At 33.6% G+C, this 24,151-nt stretch overlaps 1 protein-coding gene across 2 annotated transcripts in view; it reads right to left on the bottom strand.

The window, feature by feature from the left end:
* Window positions 1-24,151, bottom strand: part of TBC1D19 (TBC1 domain family member 19) — a 97,277-nt gene that overhangs the window by 46,307 nt on the left and 26,819 nt on the right. For both annotated transcript variants that reach the window (XM_051964595.1, XM_051964596.1), the window contains exons 9-13: window positions 23,701-23,773; window positions 21,753-21,791; window positions 19,448-19,560; window positions 13,247-13,321; window positions 9,227-9,289 (exon numbers count right to left, since the gene is read on the bottom strand). In XM_051964595.1, coding sequence (XP_051820555.1) covers window positions 9,227-9,289; window positions 13,247-13,321; window positions 19,448-19,560; window positions 21,753-21,791; window positions 23,701-23,773 — 363 coding nt within the window. The remainder of the gene's footprint in view (window positions 1-9,226; window positions 9,290-13,246; window positions 13,322-19,447; window positions 19,561-21,752; window positions 21,792-23,700; window positions 23,774-24,151) is intronic.

The following is a 24,151-nucleotide window of genomic DNA, read 5'->3' as shown; positions in this document are numbered from 1 at the left end:
CCAACATATTGGGCATAAAAAGTATTTAAAGAGCAAGGTGTGGAATACAATTTTTTTTAAAAATATTTTTTTAAAAAAGATTATAAAAAGTAATTCTGGGCTCTGGAGGCCATAGAGATAGTAAGGCTATCAAGGAATCATACCCTATGCAGCTTGCTGCCCTCATTCAAGATCCCCGAGAGCAAAAATCTGTCTTTTTCTCTTTGCATCCCAGGGCTTGGCACGCGTTAAAACATTTCACAAATGCTTTTGCTTTCATTCATTCAATTTATCTTCCAGAACATTTATATACATTTCTCATTTCTTACTAGTATTAAAAGAGTCTTTCTTTATTCCCTTTCGTCTACTGTTAAACAACTGAAATAATCGATTAATACTCATTCTCATTCCTCATTCTCTTAAACTCTGACAGAATCCGTGCCATTCTCCAGAAACTGTTCTCAGATCACCAGCAACACCTTCCTTGACACCTTTTTCAGGGCTGCTGACTATTCTTTCTGCTGCACACCTGCTCTCAGCCACATCGTACCCTACGCCTTCCTCATTTCCTTTATTGACTCTTCATCCTTTTCCTTCCCTAAAGATCCATCCTCACTTCTAACCTTATGTTCCCTTTGCTTTGGCACTGACATTCCCTTCCATGATGTGACCTACAACATCTATGTCAATGATTTCTAAATCTTTTGAGCTTCCAACTTTTTATCCTCTATCTTTTAGCATGATCACTCTACATGGAGAGGCCATCACCGCCTCAAATCTGTACCTCCTCTACTAACCTTATCTTTTCCTTCTAAATCTCATTTCCTTTTTCACTCTTTCTGCCAGTAGAATTATCATTGAGAAGATTCTTATGTTTGTAACCTTTCCTCAGCCTCCCTTCCCAAGTTCCTGTATCTCCAGCCTTCACTTCCTCTTAATTCACATTATAATCACCACACAGCCCCCACACTTCAATTCAGTTCACTTGCACATCACGCCATTACCTCTCTGATGTCCTGGTCAAGAATGAGGGACAGAAATCCACGACTGACTAAGAACCTATTTTTATGCACTTTTTACTAGCAAGATTGCTACTGGCTTTTGCTTCTCACTCCTCACTGAGACAATCTGTCTTTCATACCACAGAGTAAAAAAAAAGTTGGTTTGTTTTTGTTTTTGTTTTTTCACTCAGAGATAAAATCATTGAGAGAGAAAGTAGCCAAATACGTTGAGGTCTGGATCTAATATCAGAAAGACAAAGATACAAATTCTATTTCAAACTTTTAAAAATCAAGAAGGCACACGACTTTGTTGAATCTCAGCTTTGATGTCCTCATCTGTAAAATAGAGATAATCACAGCACATCTCAAAGGACCAAATAAAACAATGTCTGAAAAATGATTTGTAATTTTAGAGGACGTCAATAATTATGATTATCATTTTCATGTCACCACTTGCCAAGAAGTCTTTAGTGAAGTCTTAATTACCTACTGAAAGAAGTTCAAACTCCATGCCTGCAGTCTGATAGCACTCTGCTTTTTTGCCCTCACATCATGTCCACCAAGGGGGGATGTGTGTATAAGTCTCTGCTCTGAACCCACATTATGCTTTTATGTCTCTTGGCCTTTGTTCATGTCACCACCTCTGCTTGGAATGGCCCCTCTTCCTTTTCTTCATCTGGATGAATTTCTTTCAAATCTGCTACCATATCTAAGAAGTTCTTCTTGATTCTCCTGAAGATTTCATTTTGAAATTCTCTAATTAATTTATTAAATATCCCTTATTATAGCATATATCAATCGACCATCACCTAAATTTCGTACCTACTCAACTGACTAGCATAGTGCTTGCACACAATAGGTATTTAAGAAATATATCTGCATTACAGGTTTTCTAGAGTGTTTTGCTTGAGAAAAAGAGAAATATGTTACCTAGAGGGACAACTCAGTGATAAACCTAATCTGCCAGTATTTCTATTGTCCCAAAGTCAAAGCAGGGAGGATGGTAATGATAAAACCCAGCTTCTTAAAACTATGGATCACAAACCTTTATAGGGTTCTCATAACTGAATATGGGGGGTTTGCAAAATTATGAATTATCATCAGTAAAATGTTTAATTTGTATACTTATTTTACAGTGTCATGCTCACTGTCATGCAAAAATTTCTCAGAGGAAAGGAGCCATGAGTGGAAAAATTTTAAGAAAACCTTTGATAAAGGGCTAGTCCACAAGTGATCTATCAGGTAATTTGAGTATGCTGTGTTCTGGCATGAATAACAAGATTATTAATCATTGCTGTATTGAACAAAAGCCCAATTATTTTACTTGTAAAGATAAAATTATAGCTCTAGTATAAATTTGTAGGAAAAATAATTGCCAATAACATACATATCTACTTTTGTCAAGAGAAATTTTCTTTAATCATTTACCAATTAAGCAAAGATTATTCTTTAGTTCAGTATTAGTTATTTATAGGTGAAAATTTCCTTAATTTTTAACTGGAGCACTTCAGAATTATAAGACATTTAGTATGGAAAGAGAAAATACTGTACATATAGCATAAATACACTTAAAACTTCTCTATTTTGCTAACTGAACTACATTTTCTTCACTAAAATATAGTAGGAGAAAGTAAAAATTATTTAAATAATAAAGGTCATATAAATGTGAAATGAAAAAAAAAGACCTAATTAACTTCTTCATTAGTAGAGAACTTATTCTACATCTTTTATTTTCTAGATTTCCAAACATATTTGGAAAATGGTCAAAGGACTGGTTGTCAGGAATGGTCCCCTGCTCACCTCCTCCCCCAATACTCAGCACACTTTTTGTTGCTATTGTTGCAAAGTTCACAAAGTCCAGTGCTTTGGGTTAAACAGAACATTTAACGCTATTGATGGCAGTGTCAGTACTCCCACCTGCAAACTCAGGGGAATATTGGAAACAAAATCCAGAAACAAGAGACTTCTGCTGGTTCCTACTTCTTGCCTGATTTAGTATTCGATCATCTCTTATCAATGCACCTGTAAGAAAGAAAAAGAGGCGCCAGAGCTAGGATGCATTTGGACCTCTGTCAGTCTATGTTCATGGTCATTGAAATACTCACAAGGCCTCCCTCCTCTCATGTGTGGAAGAGCAACAAGAACACAAAACTGGGCACACAAAAACTCCCCATGTCACTTCCTCTAATTTTTTTTCTCAAGACATTAATTCCTTCCAAAAATAGTTTACAAACTTTAGACAGCGCTCCTACAGGATCTTGGAGCCATTTAGCTTCTGGACAAGCATTCACTAGAAACCTGAAAATGCTAATGTATAAACTACCTAATTTTCTTTTTGAATGAAGGGCACCAAGAGGAGCTATGTCAACAAGTTTTAAAACTGAGCTTCAATATAAAAACATCTGATGAAATTCAGTACTGTATTTATGTCACGTCAATTACTTATAAGCAAAAATGAAATATGACTCATTAAAACTCAAAACCTATCAAATTAAAGATTACTCAACATTAAACAATTGAAAAAATAAATTAGTTTGATAAAACAACAATACTTGATTATATTGAATATGTATCTTCTAACTTCACTATTTCCAAAGATATGTGCTTTCAATGACGTTGGTACTCCTTCCATTACCAGAGCTCTTCATGCCATTATATATGGTTTCATTGGCCTTTGTGGCCAAAAGTTTGAACACATGTGGCCACATATTTTTGTCATGAGCCACTTGGGATTTAGGATAGCTCTTCATTTAACAGTTGGACCTATATTTATTTAAAATCCTAAATATCACATGACAGTTTATCTTAAATGTTTTCTATGTGCGTACAAGGAAATTATTAATTTCCTTATTAGAAAGAAAACATAATAAAATTGTTAAATTTGTCAAAATGTTAACAAAGAAGTAATATTAAAAGGCACATATGAAGAATTATTAATATACATGCATGTATTAATGTATATAAAACTACATATTATTATAATATAATTTTACTCCTCACCCATGGACTGGACAGGAAACATTCTGAATCGACATTTTATTTCATATGAAATATAAACCATATGAAAGTTCAGAGGAGTGATGTGGTCCCCATCACAGTAAGGAAAATCATTATTGATTTTTCATATTGATAATTTCATATTCAGAAGTATATTAACAGGTATGACTTTTCAAGAGGGAGCCTGTAAATGGTAAATAACAAGCTTTCTTCTGCCTTATCAGTTATATTAAATTTCAAATTAAAAAAAGAATAGGCATTACCTAATGGTAAACATCTGGTTTTCAATGTATAAGTTTTTTTTCTGAGTGAACGAGGCTAAATACTAACTAAATAATGAATAGATGTAATGATAGAAAAGTGATTTCTTTAGTAAGCATTCATAGTTCTACAAAGTTCATAGAGGGTAAAATCAGCATATTTGAATCAACTTTCATTTTAGATTAATTCCTCAGGATTAGATTCCACACTAATATTTATTTAGGGGCCATTCAACCAAGAAAATCAATATATACGTGGGCACTAAAGTCTGAAAGCTTTAAGGAATAAGTAGCATGATGCAATGGAAAAGGTGTGGAACTTGGAATCTAGGCCTTAAATGTAAATCCCAAATCTATCCTTCACTACCCATGAGACCAACCCTCAGCAAATCATGTCACCACTTGGAACCTCAATTTTCTTAATTATAAAATAAACAGCTTAAATTCAAGAATGTCCAAATTCCCTTCTCATTCTAAATTTATTATCCTAGGATAAGTGCAAAAAATATAAACTAAGGCACACTTCTATAGCACTTATTGTCAATTATACAAATCTGTTGCTTCATTGCTTCATCTGTTTCTGTTACCTATTTTAGTACATATTCTATCTTCTCAGTTGGATTGCCTGAGCTCCACAGCAAGGGCCATATTTAGACTTCTTCGCATCTCTGGTACCCAGTGCACTGTATTTGTAACACATGTGGCACTGCAAGCACTAGCCAAGTACTTATTTTACAATATTCTACTATTCTATTTATTAGGTACCTTCTGTGTGATAGGCACCGAAGACATAAAAACACGAGAAGAGTCTCTGATCTCAGTGAGTTCACAGTATATGGGAGGAACAACATAAAACAACGATGTACAAAGTTCGCACAGCATAAACTGGGGAAGAGTATGGGAAGCAAGAGACTCACTTTACCAAGATTTCTTTGCTTGAAGAAAGTCAAGGAAAGAGTCAGAGACAAGGAGGGAGAGTGTCCCAGGAGTGGCAGGAGAGGGACACCCCATGAGATTGTGTGTCCTGTAGGTGACTGGCTTGGGGCTGAAGTGCTGGCTCATAGAGCACATACAGGGGAATTGGGGGAAGGACTCGGGAAGGTTGGAGAGAGACACAGTTACAGAAGACCAAAGGCCAAACTTTTATACCTGATTCAAGAGGAATTTACTGAACAGAAGAGGGACAGGGTCAGATCACCAGGGAGATCTGTTTGACAGAAGGCTGGGAGTGGTCCTGAGACAGGGACCCCCGGCACAAACCTAGGAATGGCACAGGATCTGTGCCGGGTGGTGGAAGGGCCAGGGAGAGAAAGGGGGGCAATTATGAGATGCTGCTGTTGTTGTTTGTCCTCGTCTCCTGCCTCACTTTCCCCTCCAGAGCCAGATTTAGATCAGGAGGATGGATATGGCCCTGGATGCAGGGGAAGACCTTGGCCTTCTGATAGTCTTTAACGGATCTCAGTTTGACTGAGGAAATATCCTCAGGTAGTTAAGGCCAGGGAGCAACCGAGGCAAAAAATGGCCTCTTTCACCTTGTCCAAAAAAGGAAAAAATAACTAAATAAACCTGGAAGGGGAAGGCCCTCAAAGCTTCTGGCCAAAACAGAAATGATGCTATTTACATTCCCTCTAAGTCAATCAGGTCCCAAATGGTGGGGCCCAAGTGGGGTGTGGCCTGGGGCCTACTGTTGGCCAATCTGAGAACCAGAGTGCAAGGTCACCTGCTTCACTTTCCGCGTCAGAGCCATGTGGGCCACTGGCTAGGTACAGATTACAATGGAAGACGCATGCGTGGATATGATATGTGGACAGAAGGAAGGAGAGGTAGGGAAGGAGGGAAGGAGATGTAGCAAAGGTAGTGCTGACAAGATGGGGCAGCTGACTGGATATGGGCAGGGAAAGAGAATGAGGAGTCAGGAATAACAACTTAATTACAAACTACTAGCTTTTTGTTTGAATTGTTCATTGCAACCCTTACCCACCACAAATCAAAAAAGGCTTATTTATGTGCTCTTTTTTTTCTATTTTCATAGTTACTACTCAACTGCAATACTCCTTGAAAGAATAATCCTAATTATCTTAGTAAGTGGTGTCACTTATATAGTGCTTTATAAACAACAGGTGTTTAATAAATATTTGTTTGACTGAAATAACATAACTTCATAATCCTGGTGCTTCCAGACCTAACTGGAAAGAGTTCATCAATTTCAAACTTTTACAGCTACACAACGAAGACAGAGTTGGGGATGGCACAACACGCCATTATTGCTTACAGGCTAACGTTTTAATTTTTTTCCAATTAATTCATTTATCAGTCAACAAGTATTTATTAAATATTGACAATGGGCCTCGATACTATGCTGGACTTGAGATACAATAATGAAAACCAGACAGTCCCTGCTCTTGATAAGCTTATGTTCTTTTGGGGAAGATATCCCCAAATCCCCAAATTTTGATATCAAAAAATTTTCCATCACCAAAATACCATTACTAATGTTGGAACAAGAAAATCTTTCATGTTGATTTTCGTAGATTTCTGAGGCTATATTACATGTTAATTTTATATAATATTGTGCTATAATAGATTATTTTTATTAATACTTGATTTATAAAATACCCTATCATATTTAAAATTTTTCATAAGGGGACAAATGGGACTCAGGAAAACAATAGTAAAGCCATTGTAAATCAGCATTCATCAATCATCCTATTTTTGAGTATAGTCTGTAAACCTTGAGAACTAAAGCCAGCAAAGATTGAATTATACAATCAAAAAATAAGCTAAAATGCTTCCCTTAAATACCCCAAATATGCAACTACTTAGACATTAATTAAAAGGTAAATGCTACCAGAAATTATCACAGAAAGTGTTAATCTTACCCTCACGGTTTTAAGAAAAGATGTTCATATCACTCTATCTTTTTCTTGCTAATTAAGAGGGGGGGAAAGCCGCTTTGTTCTGAGGAAAAGGTATATGGATCTTTCATGAGGGAAACACAATCATCCTATAAATGTATAGAAAATTATTGTGAAGCCCATTTTGGTCTTGTTGAGTTTTTTTGCAACCGGCATCCATAAACGGGCTCGATCTTGGTTCATTTAGTCAGCAAACATTTATTATGTGCCTACTAGATGCAGTACACTATACACCAGAGTATAAGGGGAAAGGACATACAAAGAAGCCCACAGACTAATAGGAAATTAAAGATTATGTAAAAAATTATAATATGATAGGGTAGACAACAATTCGATGGCTATGATGATAAGAGCGATCACTTCTAGTTAGGGAGAAAACGTTAAGTTTCACAGAGCGAGATGGCATTTGAGCTGAGTCTTGAATGGGCAAGAATATCGTCAGGTAGAATCATACAGTAAATGTGTGGAGATGGGAAAAGGTACCCACAGAAGGTACCCGCCACACAAAGTAGCTAAGATATTACTGTTTGATATGACATCATGTGAATCACTGACAAACACTAACTCCATCAGAAAGTGTACAAGGTACAAATTCAGGAAAATTTCCTTTATCTGATATCTTTAGTAGAAATTTTTTCTTGTTCTAAAAGGATAAGGAGAAATAAAATATACACATAAAAGAATAGGCAAACAAAAGTTGCTAAGAAGCAGTATCTTATGATGAATGCCCACTAGTACTAAGACATCCCTTGATCAAAGGAATGAAGTATAAAATGTAAGAGCTTAAGCATAAATATGAGTGATATTAAATTGACTTTAGAAAGAAAAAAGTAGCTTCTTCTATTGGGAAAATCATAAGTATTTCAAAAATATAAACCTACTAAGCAATCATTATTGGGAAAGAAGAAATATTAACTTCAAGAGTGTTTTTTTTTCTTAATAGCTAATAATCTGTGATCAGTATATCCAATCCGTTATTTTGCCTTTATCTCATGAAATAGCATCTTTACTTCTGATATATGATGACAAAGAAAGGAACAATTGGGTTTTTAGGGCCTGAGAGGTTACAAACAATGAATTTTTAAAGAAAAAATATTTTATTTTATATTAAAATCATATGAGAAAATAAGTGAAACAAAAGATTTTTATTTCTTACTGAGATTTAAAAGATACTCAGTGATATGCAGGAGCATCCTAATTAAATAAAAATTGTTTCCAAGTTTTTTTTTTCTTTCTACCTGCAAATAGTATTTACTTTTCAAATTTCATCTCCTGTAGGATACTAGTAATTACATCTTTCTGAAAGATTCTGATTTAGCATCCTTTTCTTCTTAAAAGAAAAAAAAGACACACCTTCCCTAACATCTGTAACTAATTTACATCTAATCAAGCAAAAATTGCCATGTGTATTCTACATTACTTCCATGACATTTAGGCTGACATCCCAATCAAATTCCCATTAGTAAATTTGCATATCTAATCTACTTCTACTTTAAAAGAAAAAATCCATAATCTAGGTAATTCCACATAAAATTAATTTCTCATCTATGATAAAATATTTCAGCAAAGATGAAAATGACCTAGAGATAACCAGTTACAATATCTTGGCTTGCATAATCAGGTGGTAATGATGTTTTGCAAGCATTTAAGGACATTTATCTATTCTATTACTCAGTGAGATATTTTCATGCAGCAATTTCTTTGAAAAGGTTCCTCCAGTCATAAAATAAATGTTCCCTCTGAATTTTGATATTCATTTTAATCACTTGTACCTAATCACATTGTAACAATGATTAATATGTTGACAGTTTCTACCTCCAAGTTCTATTTTGCAATACAAAAAAAAAAATAATAAAAAATTCACTTGTCTGGAGACTTTTTTTTTCCTCCAACTAGTCCTTTACTATGAGCAAAAAATTAAAACATTCCATATTGATAACATTTTATTTGATTATTAAAAAACAAGTTTGGATTTTAGAACTGCAAAATGTTAATGATAACTATCTTTTGAAATGGTACAATTTAAATGCTAGTTGCAACCTGTAAAAGAAAACATTGATTCTTTCTAACTTACCTGATACAAATAATCTTCAAATACAAAATAGTAATCGTCATTGCTAGCTGTCAGCTTCACGTCCTAGAATTAAAGACAGAATGTCCTGAAAAAGCCATAGATCATGTATTTTTTTCTAAATAGGAAAATCATAGAACGAAAACATCACCACAACAGATATACATATTCAAAGGGTATCTCATTTCATTTATTGAAGAAACTGCTAATGAGTTAATCCCCTCTAGCCATTCAGGCAAGCATCTACTCCATAATTTATTGAGAAGCAAAATATCCAAATCACACAGTACCTGGGTTTAGAAGATGAAATTTGAAATCAAGTCTTACAGACTTTAAGGCAAAGGTTTTAAGAGATAGTTATAGCTCATTAATACCTAACACAGTCCTTCTACTTATTTTTGTGTCACTTACAATTTCTAGTCTTTACAGACTGTGAGATTTTAGAATTTGAAACCATATAGCATCCTGTAAAAATATTGAGAAAAAGTAGATAGGTCTTTGCTTTAGGAAATGAGCTAGGGATTATTTGAAATACTATGTAACTTCTTTCAGACTGCTCTCTTAATCCTACTCAAGAATCCTACTCATCAATGTCTGTCCAGTACATAGGAAGTCGTTTAATCAAATGTCCAGTCAACCAACACATGATAATTTAAATTACAAGCATCCTTCTTTATAGAATGAGGTTTAGAGTGGTTGTAGATCTTACTTAAGAAGTTCTGTGGCATTCTAGGGCCTGATGTAAACATGATGTCACCTAAAATTAAGAGGAAATGGAAGATTTCATCATCTATACTGTGAATAGTGAAGACGAATATTGATAAATCTACTTGAAGGTCTAATCGATTTTAGTTTCTATTCCACAGTATGAGATGTAATCCCCCATTTAGAGTTTCCTATTTCTGTCAGAAGTTTTACTCATATTTCAGAAAAAATTTACATTAAAATAGTTATCATAACTTGCTGATGTAAAATATTCCATTAAGCAGGTAATATCTTTCATAATATCTCAGTCAATAAAAGAAAAAAGTCTGTTGTTTATGATTGGGAAAACAGATTAGTTACTTAGTTTCTGACTATCGGTTTTTTACTTTTAATCGAGGCCAATCAGAAATTGCTAATGCTCATGATAATTATAATCTTTTTTGTTCCTCCTTACTGATTATAAAAAAAAAAGCTTTATTACTCATCATTTGGCATCCTTGGTTTCTAAGGAGCCTTAAGATCTCATTTACTGGCAATTGCTAGGCTTGCTAATCAATTGATGTGCTTGGATTTTACTGCCTTAAACAATGAATTGATTTTAAAAGTGACAATATGGCATTTCTCTTCCATCTGGCCATGTAACATCTTCCACGGTAAAGGCCAATAACTTTATTAGGTGTCTTTGTCTATTATCATGCTTGATATTGAAGATCAACTATCAGAAGATACTTGATTATATTACCCTTCAATCAGAGGAACAATAAAGTTATTGCTATGATTATACCTGCCAAGAAATCGAGTGTGACTTACAGCCGTATTAATATATTTGCAGAATAAAACTTAATGAAAGATAATGTTGAATGCTGAATTTTGCTCCCCCGAATTAAATAACTTTTTTATGCTCAACAAACAAAGTGTCTGAAATTCTGTCATTCGCATAACTCTGAAGAGATGGTCATTTAAAAGCTTGATAATTTCCTTCCATGTTTTCATTAAAGATACCCCTCCATGTAGTATTACATAAATGTTTATTGTTTTAAATATTTCAAGACATTAGTCTCACTATATCCAGCTAGAGTCTTTGTTTCCTATCTTTATGCTTGATGCATCTTGCTTGGAGGAGCTCAAAGTATGGATAGACTTTTCTTCCACTCGTCGTTTAATGTGACTTCTGGATTCAAGTAGGATGTTTCAAATAGAGAACAATTTTCCATGTAGACATCAGCTATTTTAGAGTTCTCATAACACTTGAAACTATTTCATATATTTTCAGTACCTGAATGTGAAACTGAGTCAAAGACTTTGTGATCATGAATAAAAGCAGTAAAAATATTAGGTGGCCTTGGGCAGCTTACTCAATAATTATCCAATCAATAATTATGTTCTTTAATGCTTGTGACTTGTTGGTATAAGGTGTTTGTTTCTCAATCAATATAGTGGGGGCTTGGGGAAACTTTTTTTAAGTGATACCAGGTACAAATTCTTTGAATAAAGAAAATAAAAATATAATTGGTTGATAATTGTCATTGTTGTGCTCAATTCTGTGGTATTTGATATATGATGCTTTCTAAAAGAAAGGTGGAATTAGTTTATAATCTGAAGGAGGCTGGTAAAGTCTATCATCGATATTTTTCTTTTTCCTTTTTCCTTCCATCTCCTATTTTTTCCACACCAAGAGCATGGTTATTTAGGTTGGATTTGAATCGCACGCTGCAGCTTCTCATCTTTATCTTTTCTTCTAATTAGGTATTGATTTTGATTTTGGTTCAACAAGTCAAGGTGACAGCACTCAGCTTATCACAACAGGATTCCCCTCAAAATAACTGGTTGTTTCCTGACTGAAGAAAAATCAAATCCCCTTAGATTACTGTTTGCCATGCCCAGCATCTGGCAGTCTTTAAAGTCTCTCCAGTTATTTCTTTTTTTCCCCAAATGCACAGCAAGGCGAAATGACCGAGGGTCTCATGAAAAACAGTGACAGTCAGAGGACCCCTGGTTTCAGACACTTCTTCAGACACTTCCTGTGACCCGGGCAGCTCACGCAACCACTAAAGCCTAATATATGGCATTATTGCTGCTTTTGTCACTACAACTACTTATATTACCCCTGTCTCCCATGAAGAAGGTGCTTTGCAAACCATAAGTGATATACAAATGCAATTTGCTCCCATTATGATTTTAATCCATATCCTATCATCTAGCTTCATATCAAAAATCATGCCTTTCAATTGATCAAGAATGAACCACAGACCACACAGACACAGACAAAAGTCAACAATTTACCTTCCTTTCAATATAAGAGTGAATATCAACATGCCACTAGCTGCTACAGCAGACACAAAATAACAATTAAGTTATTTACATCACAACTGTATCTTTCTCATCTTCCCATTAGACAGTAAATTATTTGTAGATAGAGAATCAGAATTTCCCAGCCATCACATTCAAGTAGTTATCATAAGAAAAAAACATAAATTAAAAATGTCTTTATTCAAAGAGAATAATAAAATCAGGTGCCAAAACATAAAATGAAGGCAACGTTCTGCCTGTTATTGATCCTATGCAGTTAAACATTTTCACCAGAAACTTGAATGAAAGTATAGATGGCTTTTTGCCAGAATGATTCAGCAGTTACCTGATAACCCAGATATCTAAGGCAATTTCAATTTGCCCTAAAAGAGGCCAAAGTCATGGCTTGGGAGTTAATAGCTACGATGGTCTTCTCTGATCAGACCATATTTAACTGTGTTAGTTCTGAGCATTGCATTTTAGGAAGAGTGTTGAGAAGCAGAAGAGTTTCTAATTAATCAAGCAAATAAGTAAGCATTTATTAAGAGTCTATGAAGCACTAAGAATTACTCCAGGTACCAGGAATACAAGTACAAAGAATCAAACAATCCTCCCTCCCAAGGACTTTCGATTCTCTTGGGGGAGATACACCTATGTTTACAAAGCATACACAGAAAATGAATATATAAATATTTACAAAGTAATGAAACACAAAGGCGTTCAGGAGTGAGGGCACTAGGGTAGATCAGAAAAAGATTCATGCAGTGGCTGGTGAAGGGTGCTGAGGTTCAGGCATATGTGAGAACCACCAGGAAGACGTGATAGTTATTCCCAAGGTCTGTCACCTGGAAGAAGACGACATTAATCCTGCCAACCAAAACCTTAATGGATTTTTTAAAAGGTTTTATAAGACTGATCTAACCCATAGCATGCTAATATATGTCATTTATTCTGTGGATCCTCAGTAATGAATGTTTAACGATATTAATGAAATGAGAAATAAAATGATTCACTACCACACTTCCTTACCTTATAAATGAGGCTATCCACCAAAAGGTCATGCTGAATCACATTAGATTTGAGCTGCTCATAATACAATAGGTCCTAAAATAAAAGAAACAATTTTGAAATCCAAACAATTCTTTTTTAAGCAGGATCAAACCTTTTGGTAAAACACAAAATTACAAATTATTTATTCAAGCTATCTGACCAAAGTAGAAAAACAATATAGACTGTTGACTCTGAAATTTTGTTTACTTACCTGCGTATAAGTTATATTTCTCCAATTGGACATAAGTTCTCGGAGGGCAGGAACTATTTTCATTTTTCACTTTGCTAACACAGAGCCTTGCACAGAGATACTTAAGTATTTGTTGATTTATATACAAATACTCCAAATCAAGTCCCCCAAAAGTTCCAAATTTGTTCTTTGGGGATTGGGGTATCTGGTCACTTCTCAGGATGGAAAATTAACAGAGAATATTATAGAAGCAGACTGAAAGCACAGCTCTTGTTTAAGATCTGAGGTTTACAACTAGTACTCCTGAAGAAAACAAGAGCTTTAGGTTTTACAAGCCCTAGCCTAAGAAAAACAAAATAGGATAAAGGACAGGACCTGGAGGTACTTAATATTCTTCATCAGGATCCTGTTCCACGGGTTACATGGCAGTCCACAATACTCATGCTCATGTTGAGGATATTTTGAGACCAAATACTAAACTAATGTTAATGGACAGATAATTTTAGAGTAAAATGCGAGATATTAATTATCTCCAGTCTCTGAAATTATTCCTTTTAATGTAGAACAGAGTATTTAAAGGACAGGTAAAGTCTCCTCTAAAGGAACTTTTTATATCTGCCCACAAGGTACAATTCAGATGCCAGAGACAAATACAAGACTGGAAAGGAAGCAAAACACAGTTGGGCCTAGTAGATACTCCATACTCTAGCATGTTCTATCACCGGATCTTCAGCAGAAGATGGGACAAGGAATGATAATATTTTATTTTCAAATCTCAAAACCTTTCTTTTTTTTAATGTTTCCGAAATCACCTCCAACTATGGTAGACGCACATTTAACTAAATAACAAAACGAGTGCTTTTCTACTCCTCATTGCCCCTCCCATCCTTATTTCTTGACTAAATTATTTTATTTTAAAAAGTGCATTGGGCTATAATTCATGTGGAAAAGTCATTTATGAGATATGAAAAATCTGTTTAACAAAAGAAATAGTCTTTGTATTCATGGACAGGACAAGTCAAAATATAATGGTAAGATGGGAGAGGATATTGCTTTTTATAATAAAGAGAAATAGAGTGAAAGATTATTAGATAGATTAATAAGTAACAGGACAACTGAAGTCACAAATACAGAAATCTAAGCGTTTTCATGAATAAATATTGAAGAATTTGCATTAATTTTAAACAGTAATATACAGATTAAATCTAACCAATAAAAGCAACTGAAGGTGCTTCTAGAACAGGGATTCTTAACTTAGGTCTATAATTTGGCTGCTTTTTTTTTTAACTCTCCCATCACTGTATTTTAATATAATTAGTTTCCTTTGTAATCCTGTGTATTTTATTGTATACATTTAAAAGCCTTATTCCGAGAAGGGAGCCATAGCCTTTACCAGACAGCCACCAGATTTCCATGACACAAAAAGAGTTAAAAATACCTGCTCCAGAACAAACTTTTAATAAAAATAGAGGTTCTGAAATAATCATTACCTAGATTGAGAATAAATTTATTTGTTTCAATAAGTATTAATTGTGCTCTATGTTGTGTAGTCTACATAGAAAAACAAGAGTCTCTCTCTTAAGAAATCTACGACCTAATGGAGAAATTTGGGGGAGAGAAGCTTAATTGGAAACTCCTTCTTCCTATAATTCTATAGGTAATCATTCTATAATTTATGGTACTAATGAGTTTCCTGGGAGCACTACAAAGTTAAATTATTTGTTCAGGGTCACACAGGACTTAAAAATGCAAAGAGAGCTCTCTATCAATCATGATACACTGCCTCTCATAGGGGAGATGTGCAATATTTGACATTTGAAATATTTTTTAAAATATAAAAGTAGTAGTAGAGTCACTAGATAGTATCGGAAATTCTTAATTTTTTCACATAGTGTAGTTGCTATACTTCACATCACAAATGAAAGGCTGTACAGCACAATGAAGAGAGTACTGAAGTTGGAAGCTGGAAGACCTATATTCGAATCCTGCCTCAGACACTTACCAGCTGTGTGACCCTAGCCAAGTCATTTAACCCCTCTCAGCTTCAGTTTTCTTATCTGTAAAATGAGGAAATAATAGCAACTACTTCATAGAGTTCTGAAAAATCAAATATATGAAAACGTAAGTAAATGTTTATCATCATTATTAATATCATTAATGTGTATACATTACGGTCTATAGATGGAAAACAGACCATTTACAGATGGAGGAAATCTATAAAAAAGCTGACTCGTCCTAGCCCCAAATGATGAAACCTGAAGAGTTATTCAAAACCATTAGTGCAATTAATTCTGATACTTTAGTAAGCACACTTTTCTTTTTCTTTTTTAACAGTACAATGAAAAACTTTTTCTTGAACTTATTTATAAGTTATCATCTGGAGCAACTATGTGATAAAGACTAATCTTCATAAGTTCAAATTCAACCTCAATCACATACTAACTGTGTGACCTTGAGTAGGTCACTTAACCTGATTTGCCTCAGTTTTCTCCTCTGTAAAAAAGAGCTAGAAAAGGAAATGGCAAACCACTCTAGAATCTTTACCAAGAAAACTACTAAATGGATTCATGAGGAGTTGGACACAACAGAAAAATAACTGAACAACAATACATTCAAAATCCTTACGTGGTTAAAAAAATTAGCCATATGATAAAATTAGCAACTTTGGTTTCTAAACAACTCAAATAATATTAAAAATTAAGATTTTATATACACATGTATATATAATAATATGTATGTATATATATAAGTGTATGTCTATTCTTGATTATAAAAAATAATGTTTGTAAGACTTCTTAAAAAGTGAATAGAAAAGGCACAAATATATATGATTCTTCTCAAATAATAATTTTGATACACTAGTTAAGACTAAAATACAACAATGTAATTTTCCTATAGATAATACACTATAAAGTATCATTCAAGTTAATTGGAGTATCTCTATCCATAGAGAATTTTATTTTGTTTTTCAAAACAATAATCTGTCCCTGCATTTGCAATGCTCCTTTGGTTTGAAATTAATAATAAAGATCACTTTATTAGTTACTTGAAGATCACTGCTAGGAGAGTAACAATTTAACAACAAATCATAAAAATTCTAATCTAGGTGCAAAATGCTTCTCTACTGAATCAACGTTGTAAATGTTTGTAGTGAATTCTATACCATACCTACCTCCTGAGTTCCTATTCATGTGAGGCTGAATGAGAGGCAGGGAGTCACAGACTGCACTGCTATCTGACATCACGGGGCCCTCACAGTGGCCAGACACTCAAGCCTTTCTATCCACTGTCCCAGGCTCCAAAGCAACTATAAAGTCTCCTTTGCCCTCCCAAAGCTCCCCTCCCATAGTACACATCCTCTTCTCTCCCTTCATACCGCTCTGGTCCTACTGCCAATTCTCACCTCGACCATGGTGCTAGCTGTCTTTTAACTGGTCACCTCCCTCAAGCCTCTTGCTCCCATCCATCTGTGGCTGACCGGTGTGAGATGCTCCCAGAGCACAGCTGCTGCCCAGGGACCTAGTTCCCCTCTGTCACTTTGAGATCCAACACAAATTCTACCATTTAAAGCTCCCTTTCTACCTTTCCCGCTTTAGGTATGTCCTATCCCTTAGACAGATGCATTCTACCTCTGGCCAAGCCCATGATTCCTAGACTTTGAGTCCTCATGTGCAAATACAGACCCTACTCTCAGATCCCCTTTTCTTAGTAGCCTCTTCCTTCCTTTGTCTAAGGAACCCATGACTTCAACAAAGAGCAGCAGTGATCAGAATGTGAACTTTGGGGGGATTTTATGGAGGATTTCATTATCCCCAGCATGTCTCCTAACAAAAGCAGAGATCATCAATCCTGATGGTTTGAAGGGTTTCATCACATTCCGGACAAATGTCCTAGGAAGACAACTGTCTTCCCACATGGACACATGATCTGGGAAGATTTCTCTACTGTTATTCAGTCAGACAAATCCCAGCTGCCACCACTCATTTCTTCTTTATCAAACACTTCATGACTGCTCTCCTCCTGACCCCTGTAGATCCCCAAGTCCTGCCCCGGAGGGTATGGTGCTGGATCCTCCTCAGAGTCCACTAGTTCCCTACAGGGCAAGAAGCTCCTTTCTGTTAATGAGCTCCAGTCTCTGGTGGCCCTTCCTCCCTTTCTACTCAGCATCTTATTCTGTCTTTCACAGCCTGGGCCGGGATTTCCTTCTGTTTCTACGGATCCACTGTCTTTGCTTTTACCTTGACATCCTTCTTCAATGTCCAAAGGACAAAGGTGTTCTCTCCAATACTCTGAAGAAGGATGCCCTTGGCCTTTGGGGGGTTGGTTTCTTCCTTAAGGAGAGTTTAGCCTATTCTGTGGCTGTGGACAGCAATGGACATGCATTCTACACGTAACTCAATATGCAGCTTTCTTCTCTGTATCTGGGGTTCTTAAACATGTTTGTATAGTGGGTCTTTTAGCCTATGGAAACCTATGGAACCATCCTCAGAAAAATGTTTTTAAATATATGAGATAAAATTCACAGGATTACAAAGGCTACCAATTGTAATAAAATATAATTATACAAAAAAAAAAAAAATTCACAGATCCCAGGCTAAAAATTCTTGGCTCTATCTTCTTCCCTCATGATCTAGTTCAAGCACTCCTTTCTACAAGAAGCCTTTTTTCTAATTAATTACTGTGTATTTAACAACTTGGTATTTATTCACTTTCTGCACAAAGTTCTACTGCATGTACAAATAAGATAATATTTGAAAAGTGCTTAGCATGATGCCTGATATATAGCAGGAACTTAATATTTGTACCCCTCTGTCTTTTCTTTCCCATTGTTCTTTAGGTATTATTTAATTTTTATATTTGTTTCCCTAGCACTTTTTACGGTGTTTCATACATAGCAGGTATTCAATAAATGCTTATAGACTGATTTTTTGTGTGTGTTTGCCATCCATATTGCCAATTTCCCTTGGGGTTCAGTTATTATGGCTCCTCATCGGTTTAATAAAATATATAGCTATTCTACAACTCTGAGAAATAAATTATCCACTCTAAGAAAAAAACTTTAAGCATAACAACTTTAGCATTGTAATTTTCAGTTTGTGGCAACAGTTTGTCATGCGATTGTAACTATGAACAATTTTATTTTCTAAAAAGTGAAGGTTTTTTTTTTTTTAAGAATTACACACATTGTTTTTTGTGAGAGATACTGACAACTTTTCTTTTTTATTTACTTGAAAGATTATTGGAATATTTACATTTACAAATCATTTGTGTTATTTAGAGACAAGCATTTTAAATATGAAAAACCCTCAAGGTATCTTTACAAGTAAATAACATAATGTAATTAATTTTCTTTTATTCTCTTCCATTTCACTGATATTTTCCTTAATATGAAGGAAAATATTTCCTACATATGAAATATTCTCATTCAAAAGTTTATTCTACACATATGTTCCCATAGGACTTAGCTGCTTTGTTTTGTTTTGTTTTGATTGCTACATGTTTATGCTATTCAAGTTTTTTGAGCACTTTTTTTTTATTTCCTTCAAGAACTATCCCAGCATGTAACTTCCTGCTTCCCCAATTGCTGGTACCATTTCTTAGCAGTTACCTTCCATGTGATCTAGATTCATCCTGCAGATTTTGAATGACTTAATATCACTTCATAATGTTTATTAATTGACTAGAAAATACAACTAATGGTAAATTCCTTGGGTATAAGGACTATCTTAATTTTCATATTGCAGCACTTTATACATATTAGGCATTTAATAAATATTTGTTATAGCAGAATTTTAATATAATTGAAGTATAACAATGTTCAAATTATACATTTATCTTGTTTCAAAATTTCTAAAAGTAACACAACTTAAAACGTTGAAAAAAAATTCTCTCAGAATCAAATAACCAAATATTCCTATTTCCCACAATTGAGCCTTTATAAAATATGTATGTAAAATGAAAAGATAGACTCGTGGTTTTTTCCTACTTACCTCAGGTTGATTAGAAACATTCAAAATAAGGGCCCACAATTCGGCTCGGAGTGCAGTTGGGCTACCTTGTCTGACATACTGTTGAGCAGCAGCACTATCTTGTTCAGCTAAAACTGCCAAAAGAAAAAGAAAATACCATATTAGGATTTCATTAAAAATGCAAAAGTTGATAAATCATTTTGAAATAGATTCTAAATTATCTGGTTAAATAGAAAAGGTTCAAGTGATAAGTGGATTACTTATTGTTATGCCCTAGTTTGGTCTTCTTAATTCAAGAGCTGCTTATTCTTAAAACTGTGTGTATTCCTAAGATCCTATTATCAACACAGTGTAGCTTATGACTTTTTCATCTGAGGGGTTTCCAGTGTGATGAATAATACCCTCCTCATAGCACTCCTACTGTCAAGTTTTTAATTGTTCTGGAGTTCCTATCTTTTATTCTAAATTTTGGTTGTAATAATATTCTCTGCCTAAGGCCCATTCCACTTCTGCAACAATTTAAGGGACTAATATTCAATGAGGAGAGTTTTTAGAGACACAAAGTCAAATCCAATCACGTTCTTTCATCCTTCCTTAAATCAAGTTCCTTTACATTCATGAATTAGAATTCTCTCTTATTTTTTCCTCTTAAGCAATAGTTACCTGCCATTCCCCTTTATCATTTAACTTTGTCAAAAATGTAATCTTATTGCCTTGTTGTTTTCAATGCATTCAATTTCTTTCTGAATATTTCTGGCTCTTTCCCCAACCCACTGCCAGACGTAAGTGAATGGAAATTTCTAAAAGCTACACCAATGAGCAGAAACGATTTAAAGAAGGAACTTTCTCATGACTCAGACTACTACTCAGAATATCTATTTTTTACCCCATGAATAAAATTTTATTAAAAATTAAATTCCTTTCATCTTTAAATTTTTTTTCAAGTTAAGAGTTTTCCAGCTATTGAGAAAAAGTAATAATAACAGATGAAGATACAAGCATATCATTAATTTTATCTAAGAGTACCCATTTCATAGGACAACATAATGCAGTGTAAGGATCTCAACCTTTTTTGGTATCATGAGGGAGACTGAGAAAGCCTATGGAACTGTTCTCAGAATAAGTATTTTAATGTATAAAATGAAATACACAAAATCACAAATGAAACCAGTACTGAGGTACAATTATCAAACTATTGAAAAAAAATTAAGGTTAATGACTGCTAGTTAAAAAAAAAAAATAGAAAAAACTTAGCATAGTGGAAATAGCTCTAAATTCCAAGGCACCACTGATGGCTTATCCAGGTGAGCAGAGGCATGTGAAAAGCTTCTCAAGTCTCAGTTTCCTCATATGCAAAATGGGAATCTACCTCACAGGGTTACTTTGATCAAATTATGATCAAATTGTATATATCTGTTGTTGTTCTAAAATGTCTGCAAATACTAAATTGTTATGTGAATTTTAGCAATCATCATTATTATATTGTACAGAATTAATAAAAGCTATCCTGCTAATAAAAAAGAAAAAAGGTTGATATGCCAAAAAAAACCCAAAAGCCTGTTGACCTCTAATTAAAAAAATTAATGCTAACAAACATGTACAAGATCATCTTCTATTTTGTGTTTATGGCAAAAGTTCTCCAGGATGAAAATGAAATCCTATAAATTAGGTTTTTTTATATTGCTACATTTGGATTTAGGATATAGTATAATATTATTAAATATCTACATTTGGATTTAGGGCTCAATGTAATATTATAAAGTACCTACATTGACATCCCAGATGGTCGTGCTTTAAAAGAAAAATCAGCTACATTAAAATCAGGGAAATGTTCATTAAACAAAGGGGAAAATATTTCAAAAGACACTAATAGCTGAATCAGTTGTTGAGTCTTACATCTGAGAAAAATCATCTGTAACTATTTATGGTTATATCTTCCCCAGATGCATGTGCATAATTTCTATTAACACTAATGAAATGTGTGTGTATCCAAAATAAAACAGGCTTCTTTGATTTTAAAATAAAATTCAAAGGTAGCACGGGTGAAATTATCATCCTGGAGATATGTGTCTGTGCTTTCTATTTCTTTTTTAGTGTTCTAGTTAGGGAGCTTTTCAGCTGTTATTTTTTAACTAAAGCTAAAATAAAAGAATAGCTCTTTTTGTTTATACCCATTTTCATTATTATTTTATTGGCTACAGTTGTATGTGATTATTTTTTTAGATTTTTAAAGGGAACAGGTTGTTTGGTAATGGTGTTGAATAAAACATTTCTTTAGAGAATGCTATATTCTTAAGAATTTAGGAAAATTAGAAATATAACTTACCTTTTTGTCCAAGTCTCACATGTTCATTTTCAAAAAGCTCTGAGTTTGGAGAGAAAATAACATTATGAGATAAAAAATGCCCTAGAGCACTAAGATGTATAATTTCCACCACCCCTTTTAGGCGTTTACAAATGTGGATGCTATATACAGTGGGCTATATTAAAACATTGATCTCTAGTGACAATGACCATATTTTTCTATACAGAAAATTCCTTTTCCTAAGTTGTCTAAATTTATATAAAGTTAGGGTCTCATCTAAACAACCTCTAAAAATACATGAAAAAAAAAGAATAAGTCCACTTTCCTCTCCTTCTACTAAAATACTTATTGATCCTAATGAAAAGAGGAAGCAAAAAATATCATTAAAAGTAGAATTGTCTGCTGATTGTATATTTTCACCCAAATATACTTTTGATAATAAACAATGATTCATGAAATCATAAAATTTATTATCAAGCACTGATCATTGATAGTACTTTCTTCCACTGAAAACTTTAAGATGGTGGTAATGTACAAACTCACCAGAATTCTAATATAACAAATATTATTATTCCAGTGATTTGGCTATCCTGAGGATATCCCTCAAAATCATAAAGAAGAAGAAAGATTGATTCTGAAAACATTATTAGCCCTGTTCTCCAATGCTGGTGCCATGACAAATGTGTCTAAGAACAAAACATATGTGAGTTTGTAGACATAAAATATGACCCATAGAGAGAAAAAAAAATCAAATTAAGTTTTTTTTAATTATCAGATATATATTTTGAATTTAAACAATACAGTTTTTCCTAATTATATTTATAAATGAACTTAAAATTATGATCAGAATAAAATATGAATAAAAATAATAAAATAATTAATACATGGATTGATTTAAAGAATTTACAAGACAGTCCACATTCAGCAACAATTTAAACTTATAAATGAAACTTGTTTAAAAACGTCAATCAGCAACATTTTTTAATTTTCAGAATTATATTTCAATTTAACTACAGTCATAAGGCCTAAAACATTTAAGTCAAGTAGCACTTATAAGTTAAAAAATAAGTTTGTGATCTCCTTCTTTATCCCAAGTATTAACACCAAGGCAAATAGTAGCAAAAGCAATATTAGTAAATGAGTGGCAATTTAATTCATCTGCAACAGTCATTTCTTGTGAATAAGAGATAACAAAAACAATCATAACAACTAAGTGCTATCAAAGTGATATTGAAAAATAAAATGTATTTTCAATAGTCATATGAAAATTATCTTTAAGCACTCTCAGAGGATCAAAGAAAAGGGGAAAATTAAAAACAACGACTACGTAAAATAAAATCTCACCTACTGCATGGCAATGAAAATGTGGCCAAGAAAAAAGATACTATATATGTTCTTAGGATAAAATAAAGTTTAAGTCAAAATGAAGTACTGGGTACATAGGGATTTGAACATACTTAACTACTCCTTATGGTACCTTTGTAAGATAGTTGATATTTATAGTGGGGCTTTGAAACTATATCTATTTAGGAAAGAGAATTTAAAAGTTGAGGAAATTATCTACATATTTAGATTTATATAAATATTATTTTTTCCCTTACTTTAAGCAGATATCACTGTTTTATCTAACAATCACATTAATGACAGTACAAATGGATAGTAATGACTAGGAGGGGAGAATTGGAGTGCAAATGACACAGATTTTGCCTCCAAAAATTAAGTTTGCAAGCCTAATGACTTTTAAAACCACAATCTCTATCACTAATAACTTTTGAAAGATGGTTTCTAAATAAAATGAATTTATAAAATCATAATTCTAAACAATAGTAATTCTTAACAATATAATGATCAGAAAAAGCATTTTGATTTTTAAAGAAAATGTTAAGAGGTTAATTTGAAATAAACTTATCTTTTAAAAGAAGGCCATTAGTCATGATTATTATATTATATTTAGCAGATAAATACTAACCAGGAGGCACTTGTGTAGCATCATCAATACCCAGCTGTCCTGTATTTAAGCTCAATTCAATAAAGTAATCTTTCTGGAAAATAAAAATAAAAAATGAATAAAGACTAATCACAATATTATTTAACACTAACTTTTAAAATAAAGAACAAGGATAATACAAAGACAATATGATACACTACTGTCCTATAATAGCAGTCTCTTTTGTGCCAATAATTCACATTTTAAAGGATGAAAGAAATTCACACAGGTTTCTCTGAATAGTCCTTCCTCCCCACCTATATGATTTTTCTCTCTTACTCATTCTATTTAAAACAGCCACAACAACAACTTTTAATTGCCTTCCTATTAACAAGTATTTTTCCCAGTTAACTTTTCTGATAGTGATTTTTAATGTCTACCATGAATATAATAAAGTGGAATCCAGAGAGAAAATAAATAACAATCCCTAAAT

Source organism: Antechinus flavipes, chromosome 6 (genome assembly GCF_016432865.1).
Source record: "Antechinus flavipes isolate AdamAnt ecotype Samford, QLD, Australia chromosome 6, AdamAnt_v2, whole genome shotgun sequence".
NCBI classification, from domain to species: domain Eukaryota; kingdom Metazoa; phylum Chordata; class Mammalia; order Dasyuromorphia; family Dasyuridae; genus Antechinus; species Antechinus flavipes.
This window is presented reverse-complemented; position numbering and strand designations above follow the sequence as displayed.